Source organism: Molothrus ater, chromosome 25, assembly GCF_012460135.2.
Source record: "Molothrus ater isolate BHLD 08-10-18 breed brown headed cowbird chromosome 25, BPBGC_Mater_1.1, whole genome shotgun sequence".
In the NCBI taxonomy this organism is placed as follows: Eukaryota; Metazoa; Chordata; class Aves; order Passeriformes; family Icteridae; genus Molothrus; species Molothrus ater.
The window spans coordinates 6,617,444-6,627,511 of NC_050502.2; the positions used below are offsets into that span (position 1 = coordinate 6,617,444).

Genomic DNA, 10,068 nt, shown 5'->3' on the forward strand with positions numbered 1-10,068 from the left:
CCCCTCCTGAATTTACCTGATGCTGCCCCTCGTGTGTCCCTGACAGGGGTGAGAAGGGCCAGCCCAGCACTGAATTTACCTTGTGCTGTCCCATTTGACTGTGGCAGCACAGCAGAGATGCCAGTGGTCCCCATGGCTGCTGGAAGGATCAAACTGAACTCACACAACGTTTTACCTTCAGCACATGTCAAGGATTCTAGAGGCCACCTGCACGTGTACAAGGCAAGGGGCAGATGCTGCAAGCCCCTGCGCCTCCTGCAAGACACCAGACTCTGTGATCTTCTGGCAGATGAACAGGACGAGTTTCTAGGCTCTGTTTGGCTCTGCTAAGGACATCTTTTTGATCCCTTTTCCAGCCTCCGGGGCTGCTCCTGTCCCAGGAGACTGATAGAGGAGTTCATGAGCACAGAATAAAAAAAAGACCAGAATATTCATGAGCTCCAAACTCCTGGGAACTTGCAAGAGGAGAGAAAAATCTGAACTATTTTCTCAGTAGGATTTCCTTACTAAGCAGCATTTTTCTCTTGCGTGTAGACAACTGGTTCAAAGCAGCACCGACACCTCATGCCAGGCCCCGCACTCCTCCCGCTCTGTCGTGGTGTAAACCATGAGCAGATGGTGCAGTGCACTGGAAAATCAGATCTCCGAGAAAACACAGAGCCAAGAATAAAACTCCCTGAAGCAGAAAGCTACATGGTTTATTTCAGGATAAAAAGAAAAACTGAGATCCTTGGGCAAAAATTAGAATACTCCTTCAGAGTGGAGTATTCCACTTCTATGAACTGCCTCATTCCTTCTTGATTGAGGAAACATCCATCCCTTCACAGCTGAAGGCTCATCTCATTTGTTGTCTTTCAGTTCATTGATCTGGTTTCTCCAGGCTCCCACGTGACTGTTCTCTGCTGAACTAACAAGCGTGGTTATCACTGAATTTTCTTTCCTTTCGACTTTCTTGCACACTGACGACAAACCTTTCAGAATTTCCTCCCACTTCAGCTGCAGCATGACCTGAATTGCATCCATCCTTGTTTAAACCCACTGAGGCAGAAACACCCAGCCACGATAGGTAAGGATGTAATGCCAGAACTTTGTCTGGTTTTATATTTGTGCATAAAGAGATAAAATAGCCCTGAAAAACATTCCTGTTTCTTCCATTAAGTCTAATCCAGTGCATACAGTCTCTGCACTTGTGGCCTTTGTATATAAAGTTCTGACATGCCCCAGCCTCACTGTGCCACATCCTCCAAATACAAACTTTTAACGCTGCTCCAGCCAAATTCCAGCTGCTGGCATTGCTCTGCCTGCCCTGGAGTGCCAGGAGGGAGGACCAGGGAGCTCCTTGTGCAGCACTGCCTTGTGCTGAACATCTCTTGGATTTCCTCTCAGCTCACTGCCTTTTCGTGACCTAGATCCTGCTCATACGAGCTCAAAAAACAATTTAGCAAATCTTGGTATCTAAGATTAAACCGGGATGATGTTTATTTATTTGGAGGAAAGCAACAGCAGTGAAATATGGCATTTTTCTCTGCAGAGCTGAAATTGCTGCTCTGACCCAATCCCTAAGGTCTCCTTGCTTCTATCTGCAGCTGCACCCGTGCATGTGCCTGTGCTGAGTGCCCTGTGGACTTGGGATTCCATCTGAAACCTGGGGAAGAATGGGCCTGACAAGGAACCCCATCCATTCCACAGGAGGGCACTGAAATGAGCCTCAGATGGATGTGAGAATCTCCATCCTGCTCCTTCTGGTCAGTATTTATGACAACTGCACGCGCCAGGCTCGCTGGGAAGAGCCCACATCTTTGTCATTACTGAAGGGACAGAGAGGATTCTGCTGCTCCCAAGGCTCGCTGCTCCTGGTGCCTTGCCATGCAGCTTTCTCTTCCAGAGGGCAAGGGAATGTGCAGGGTGCTCAGAGTCAGTTTTTGGTGGTGAATATGCAGTCGCTGCCTCTGCTGGATCAATGGCCCTTTCACTGTCCTGGGCTCTACTGTACAGAGAACAAGCACAGTTTCCATGGCAGTGTAAACACAAATACAGCCCACACTCCAAAGAGTGACTCACACGTGCTGCAGAGAACAGAGAAACTTCCCTGTCTTAATCTGAAAACATCTGGGAGAGGAGGATGAGATTATCTCACTTTCAAAATATTCTACAAATATTATGTAAACCAGATTTGCTCTGAATAATTCCATGTCTTGGCAGATCTGGAAGACAAATCCTTTGAAGGCAAAGGAATAAGGCAAGGCTGGTGCCTGTTTGCAGTAGCAGTGTCCAAATCAATAATGAATATATTCTTAAAATAGATACAACACAACACTTCTGGAAGCCAGTACCAACTAACCATGAGCATTTTACCTCAGTATTTCAAAGGGTCACAACAAGAATTTAAGTGTTGCAAATGAAGAGTGGATTTATAAGAAAAGGAGGAGATGGATAAATTTGTGGAAAGTATTTAGTACAAGTCCTGGTATTGCAGGAGTTAGGCTGGAATAGTCTGAAATAGTGTGAAATAGTGACCATCCAACCTGGAGCATCAGCAGCATCACTCTGAGGTGTCTTAGAACATCACTTACCTAAAGCTGATACACTGACATACAGATTCAGGGGAAAATGCGTCCAGCATGGAATTAAACCAAATATGTGATGTGCACTTTCTAGCAGGGACAAAAATCTGGTGAGCACCATCTTGGAGGAATAAAACATGCTCTCAGTGTATATGGGAGGAAGAATTTTTCCTAGCAGGGCTTTTCTACATCCTAAAACCTCACAGATTTTTATGACCCCAAGCTAGTTTATATCCCTTCAAAAGAACCTGTTATTTTAGCAACACTCCAGCTCTGAAGGATGTCTCATCTGCTTCTTTTACCAACCTAAATCCTTTCCCAGGACCTATTCTGCCTGCAGAGTATTCAGACTCAATGTCAAGCTTTCCAAAGGCTGCTCTGAGCAGGAATTCTTCCTTTGGCTCTTGCTGCAAGCAGAAGCAAAGCCATGTCATGGCAAAGCTGCAGATTCCTCTTGGCGGGGCTGACATGTGAAGGTCAGCAATGGGAATCCAGCGCTCCAGAGTCACTGAGGGAAAGCAAGGCTGAAGGGAGAAGATTCCTGTTTGTGCTGTGACTCACAGCAAAGCCAGGAGCTGCAGCAGGTAAGATTTACTATGGGACTGAGGGGTAAAACAAAACCCTTCACGGGATCAACTGACAGAGCTGCAGGAGCTGAAATGGGACACAGCCCCTCAGTCAGGGCCAAAACCAGCAGGAGAGGACAACAAACCTGCCAAGGGTGTCTCACACACACACAGGGACACGGTTTGGAGTCTGAAGGGCTGAAGGAAAATGGAGTCACAAACAGCAGCATCTTTGTGAATGACTGTGCAGTGTCTGAGCGTCTCATTAACGCACACAGAGAATAATGTCTGTCCACAGATCACCTTGGCTGTATTGCAGCCTGCATGCAACCTTGGGAGAAAAGGAGTAAGTGAGAGAAACAGAGAGGGCAGCAGTTCCTGCAATGGCTCTTGGGGGCTGTTTTGTCACCTCCTCGCTGCCCTTCCCCCCTGGGAACAGTCCCTCCTTACTGCTCTTTCTTGTCTGTTCAAATCACATCAATTTAAAAGGGTTATGAAAGGCTCTATTTAATCAAATGTTTGTTATGTCCAGGTGTCTTTGTCTGTGTCGTTTCCCAGATTTATCCAGAGACAATTATCTCATGTTGGAGACTCTTTCCCCTTGAGGACCAATGAGAATATCCATTTAAAAATTAAGAATTGATTGGAACAGTGGCCTGCCTGTAGATCCCGTTACTTGTGCTCCTGCTGTGCTCTCCAAGCTGGAACTGCTCTTTGTCCTGCAGGGTTAAGTGTTTGCTGCTCAGATATTCACGGGAAAATGTCATCACAATAAAGCACAACAGAATAGAATCTGACAGACTTTTCTCCCCCATCAGGAATATAGACATGAGGAATTTCAAAGGCGTGACCAAGCCCGTGATACACCAAAGCCATTAAAATTCATTTTGGCTGCCCGGCACTGTAAGAATAATGGCACAGTGTATGTGCTTGTACAGTAGAAGCCACTGTGGAGACTTTCCAAATCCCCTTGCAATGAATGCAAGCTGCATGTCCAGAGCCTCTACCATAAAAGCCTGATATTCATAAACCCACCTACGATTTAAAATAAGTGGCCTACAGAGGGTAGTAAGTAACGCACACACAGATTAACACATTTGCCCTTTGCTGAGTGAATACTGTGCTGTTAATTTTTGTAGGAATTTCTTGTAGGCTCCTAAATCGCGTGTTCTGTGAGCTGTGTGCTCTGCTCGGGGATGGGCACGGCCCCAGGGCTGCCGGCGCTCAGAGCGCGCTCGGGCAGCGCTGTCGGGCACAGGGTGGGGTTTGGGGTGTCTGTGCAGGGCCGGGAGCTGCACTCAGCGGCGATCTGGGGCTGTTCCGCCGTTGTACCGAGCTCGCCAGGCCCGGCCCGTGCGAACTGGGACCGCTCCGTGCCCGCTCCGTGCCCGCCCTGAGGCGGAGCCGCCGCCATGTGCCCTGCACGGCGCCCCCTGGCGGCGCTCGCCCGGCGCGGGATCACGGCAGCTCTCGCGAGACTCCCCCGCCCGCCCCGCCAAGATGGCGGCGCCCATGGAGGCCGAGGGCCGGTTCCGCACCCGGGACGTGCTGCTGCCCGGCGGCCCCTCCGACTTCGGCTCTCTGCTGCTGTCGCCGCCCGTGCTGGCGGGGCTGGAGGCGGCCGGCTTCCATCGGCCGTCCCCGGTGCAGCTGAAGGCCATCCCGCTGGGGCGCTGCGGGCTGGGTGAGCGGGCGGGCCGGGGGCTGCTCCCGGGGCTGTCCCGGGGCTGCCCTGACCGCCGCGGCCGCTCTTTGCAGATCTCATCGTGCAGGCCAAGTCTGGCACCGGCAAGACCTGCGTGTTCGCCACCATCGCCCTGGACGCCGTGCTGCTGGAGAGCCCCGCCACGCAGGTGAGCCGGGCCGGGGAGGAACCGCTCATTTGGGGATACGGCACCGAGGGCCCTGAGACGCCGCCGTTTGTTTGTTTAAATCACCGCGGTTGGTTTAAATCACCGCGCCCTCAGCGCCATCCTGCGGCTTCGAGCCTGTCGTTTAACCCTTGCCTCGCACAGATCCTGATCCTGGCTCCCACGAGGGAGATCGCTGTGCAGATCCACGCCGTGATCACGACGATCGGCATAAAAATGGAAGGCTTGGAATGCCACGTGTTCATCGGGGGCACTCCTCTGAGCCAGGACAGAAGCAGGCTGAAGAAGTGCCACATCGCTGTGGGCTCCCCAGGTAGGGAGCAGCTTTGCTGTGCTTTGGGTCCCTGTGACCCTGCACAGTTCAATAACCGGGCCTGGGGACGCTGGGTTGCCTGAGCTTGTTGTCATTAATAGGGCTCAGCCTCAGAGGTTAAAGAATACATTAAAAGTTGATTGTTGGGGTGTTTGGGGTGACGTTTTCGGAGCTGTTTGTGCTGTCCTCCCCTGCAGGGCTGTGCTTGTTGTCATTAATAGGGCACAGCCTCAAAGGCAGCTCAAGAGTAATTTAAATGTTCATTGTTAGAGAGTTTGGGGTGATGTTTTCGGAGCTGTTTTCTCTGTCCCCCCCTGCAGGGCGGATCAAGCAGCTGATCGAGCTGGATTACCTGAACACGGCCAGCGTGCGGCTCCTGGTGCTGGACGAGGCAGACAAGCTGCTGGAGGAGGGCAGCTTCCAGGAGCAGGTCAAGTAAGGCAGAGCCCTCCCCTGGTGCCTGTGTGGTTGTATCAGCTGCCTCTGTGTGAGTCGGTGCCCTGGTTGTGTCTCCCAGCTGGATCTACTCCTCCCTGCCTGTCAATAAGCAGATGCTGGCAGTGTCAGCCACCTACCCCGAGTCCTTGGCTGCTGCTCTCACCAGGTACATGAGGGAGCCCACGTTTGTCAGGCTGAACCCCACGGACCCAGCCCTTCTTGGTAAGCACATGAGGGCACTTAGAGTGGCATAGGTCAGCAGTGGATGAGGAGGGGGACACTAAAGCCAAAACATGTGCCTTTAGAATGCATGATTTTTCATAATTTCTATGAATTTATGAATGATAATAATTCATAATTTCTATGCATTTTTCTTGGCATTTCCCTAAGTTACTCAGTTTATGAATATTGATTCCCAGTGTTGACGTAGTGAATCTTGAAGTGGAATAAGAAGGTCTTTAAAGGTCTTTCCAACCCAAACCAGTCTGTGATTCTGTATTTTTAAAATACCAGTGACAAATGAAACTCTCTTCTTTTTCTCTCTATTCAAAAAATTTTAAGAAAAACTTCTCCTGGAGGCTCTCCTGTGTGTCTGTTTGCAGTTTCCCTTCAGCTGCAGTATCACAAGGTTACTGAACTCTGTGCATGTTTTTATGGCAAGCCCTAATCTGTTGTTTTGGTTTCCTGCTCAGGGCTGAAGCAGTACTACAAAATTGTGAATTCCCATCCCCTCCCACATAAAACCTTTGAGGAAAAAACCCAGCACCTGCAGGAGTTGTTCAGCAAGATTCCTTTCAACCAAGCCTTAGTCTTCTCAAATTTGCACAGCAGGTAATAGATTTGCAATAACACCTGGACAAAGCTTGCTTGAGAGCAGTGCTTGTGATGTCCAGCCATGGATGATAAATTTATGGGACCTGTGAGGTCTCAGAGCAGTCTGCAAACCTCAGCTCTGAAATACAGCCTGAGGAATGCACAGTGAAATACTGAAAATATCAGAATGCAGTCCCTGGCTGTAGAGAATAACCTAAGGACTGGCAGGTGTTGTTAGGCCTGGTTTTATTCCAGTTTTCAGTGTGTGTGTGTTCCCTCAGGGCTCAACATCTGGCTGAAATACTGACATCCAGAGGCTTCCCTGCTGAGTGCATTTCAGGTAAATCCATTCACAATTTTCTGATTCCACTGAGATTGTGCATAAATGTGACCTAAAATAGGAAAACATGTCTTAAATCTTGCCTTGCAGGGTCTCTGGTTAAATGGCTGAGAATAGCATTTGAATCTTCACAGGTCTTTTGAGACTCAATCTACAAGGAAAAGAATTATTTTTGTAATGAGTGACCTGAGTTTTCCAGTTTTGTTTGTTCCTTCTTTACTCATTTGGAGCTGATGTTTGAGGAAGTTTCTGACTTATTTCTGATGATACAAAGCAGTGTTTTCTAGAATGTGAGGGCCATAAAGATGAAGAATGTAACCTGCTTCTGATTTTTATCTTCTTAGGCAACATGAATCAAAATCAGCGACTTGATGCCATGGCTAAATTAAAGCAATTCCACTGCAGAGTTCTGATTTCCACAGACTTGGTGAGCTTTTACTGCTTTCAGACAAGCTTCTTACAGATTCTATTTCAAATTTATTAACTGCTCTGCAAATTTTACGGCATGCAGGATTATTGCACATAAAGTTACTTTAGAGGCATTGATTTGGCTTGGAATTGGAGAGAACATAAATGTGCTGATCAAGCACCGTGGGCTGTGACTTATTGTCACAGTGGAGCTTGGACATCACCCCCATTCCTCATCTGCCTGCCCATGGCAGGGCCTGGAATGAGGGGATACTTTTAGGGCCCATCCAACCCAACCCATTCTGTGGTCTGGCTCAAAAACAGTTGTCAGTTTACCTGTTGCTCTGCTAGAAGCAGCTGGAAGCCGCTCCGTGGGCAGTGTGCTGTGAGTGCCAGACATGGTGTGCCTTCTCTGGGTTTATTACTCAGCTCTCACTGCCCTTTTCTCCTCCTCCCTTGCTGCAGACATCTCGTGGAATTGATGCTGAGAAGGTGAACCTGGTCATCAACCTGGACGTGCCCCTGGACTGGGAGACCTACATGCACCGCATTGGCCGCGCCGGGCGCTTCGGTGCGCTGGGCTGGGCTGGGCTGGGCTGGGCTGGGCCCTGCTGGGCTGGGCTGGGCTGGGCTGGGCTGGGCTGGGCTGGGCTGGGCTGGGCTGGGCTCTGCTGGGCTGGGCTGGGCTCTGCTGGGCTGGGCTGAGCTCTGCTGGGCTGGGCTGGGCTCTGCTGGGCTGGGCTGGGCTGGGCTCTGCTGGGCTCTGCTGGGCTGGGCTGGGCTGGGCTGGGCTGGCCTGAGCCCTGCTGGGCCTGCAGTTAACTCTGCTGTGTCCCACAGGCACCTTGGGGCTGGCTGTGACCTACTGCTGCCGTGGCGAGGAGGAGAACACCATGATGAAAATTGCCCAGAAGTGCAACCTGCAGCTTCTTCCTCTGCCAGGTGGGCTCTGTGCTGGGCTTGGTGGTTTCCTGTTGGTCAGAGCTTCAGACAAGCCCAGGGGGCTGATGTGTGCCTCCTCTGCTGGGGCTGCTTTGCTTTTAGGCCACCTTCTGCACGCTCAGCTCCTGACAAGTAATGCAGTGTTGTTTGTCTTGAGCAGCCTTTGGTGCCTCCTGTGAAGGAAATGTTGTGGCTCTTTAAACTCTTCTGAGAATTAAAGGGGCTGGTTTGTGGCCCTCACTTGATGTCTGACGTGCAGTTTTGGGAAGCTTCTCTTGGGTACTGGTGTGAGCTCCAGAGGGAAGGATGCCCTTGATTGAGTGGTGCTTGTTTCTCTTCTGTGCAGAGCCAATCCCCCCTGGAATGATGGAGCAGTTTGAGGATGGGCAGGTAGAAGTTAAACCTGCAGTACCCACGGCTCCTGGGGTGAACTGTGACACTGTGTGTCCTAAACCAGAGCAACCCGAGCTGCAGCCTGTCCAGAATGGCTTTCCAGACATTCCCCAGCCTCCCTCTAATCTTCCAAGGGATAATTCTTCTGTAGAAAGGCCAAAAAAGACTCCGAAGCAAAAACAGACAAAAAAGTGCACAAATCCTGCAAAGGTAGAGAAAAATAGAGCCCTGCAAACTTCCAGCTGTCACACAGAACAGAGGAACCAAGTCAAAGCCATCTCCAGGATGGATGGACAACACAGCACTCAGGCTCCAGATGAGGAGGCCTTAAAAAAAAATCTTCCCAAAATTCCATGCTTGTCTTCTTTCAAAACCCAACTCACCAGTCCCTGGAGCTTCTCAGATTTCGTTGAAGATTATGATTATTTCATTAAAGAAGGGTCAGAGAGAGAGGTGGAGATTTTAAGAAGTTACTCAGGCCCAGGAGAGCAGCATGGGCTGCCCAGAAATGGGGATGTGGAGTGGGAAGAGATGGAACATCACCCAGAGGCAGCAGCAGACGAGGCTGAGTCTGCTGACAGCGATGGCTCAGAGAGCTCCAGGGGTTCCTTTAACAGCAGGGCCAACAACTCCTGCTCTGAGGCCTTTTCAGACACACAGGAGCCAAGCCCTGTGCCCCCAGCACGCCAGGGCCCCCCAGGTTTCTGTCCCACACCAGAGAAGCCTCAGGAGCCATCCCACAGCCCAAGGCAAAAGGAAGTGAAAAAGAAGGTCCCAAAACAGAATGCTAAAGCCAAGAGAAGCCACAAGCATCAGTCGGGCAGTCCTGCCTCGAGCAGAGCAGAGGAGGAGCAGAGCTGCCGCTCCTGGGAGGACGCTGCTCACCAGGGCTGGAGCTCTGAGCACTACTGGAGGTGCTACTACGAGGCCTGGCACAGCTACTACTCTGCAGTGTCCCAGTACAGCAGGGGCTACTGGCACCTGGGCTGCATCAGGGCCTACCACACCAACTCCGTCTATCTCCAGGAGCTGCTGAGAGACGGGCACTGATGTCCTGGTGCTGCTGCTTGGGGCCAGGGCTGTGACTGCAGGGCTGCTCTAAAGGACACTCACAAGGGACAGGTGTTGTTTGAGATGGAGAAAATGGTGTCTTTTTATAAGCAGCTGTGTCTGGTAAATGTTTTACACAGGTCCAGTGATGGTGTTACAATTTGTTAATAAAAGGAAAAGAAAGACAGCTGGATGCCCAGTTGGAATCTTTACAATGCAAAGTAAAAACAGGATGCTGAAAGGCAGCCATTCCCACATAAGAACTGTCAGAAAGGAGAAAATGCAGAACAATCCCAGATGTATTTCATGGAATCCCAGAATGGTTTGGGTGGGAAGGGCCCTTACACCTCCCTGGCTCCCCCCTGCCATG

The 10,068-nt window shown here is 50.5% G+C and overlaps 1 protein-coding gene across 1 annotated transcript; it reads left to right on the forward strand.

Moving 5' to 3' along the window:
* The first annotated feature begins 4,630 nt into the window (after positions 1 to 4,630).
* Positions 4,631 to 9,885, forward strand: DDX20 (DEAD-box helicase 20). The gene is made up of 11 exons (XM_036398575.1): positions 4,631 to 4,814; positions 4,889 to 4,983; positions 5,146 to 5,314; positions 5,635 to 5,749; positions 5,832 to 5,974; positions 6,445 to 6,583; positions 6,847 to 6,905; positions 7,250 to 7,332; positions 7,779 to 7,884; positions 8,154 to 8,255; positions 8,602 to 9,885. The coding sequence occupies exons 1-11, from the start codon at positions 4,631 to 4,633 to the stop codon at positions 9,696 to 9,698; spliced, it is 2,292 nt and encodes a 763-aa protein (XP_036254468.1). The 3' UTR covers positions 9,699 to 9,885.
* The last annotated feature ends 183 nt before the right edge of the window (positions 9,886 to 10,068 follow it).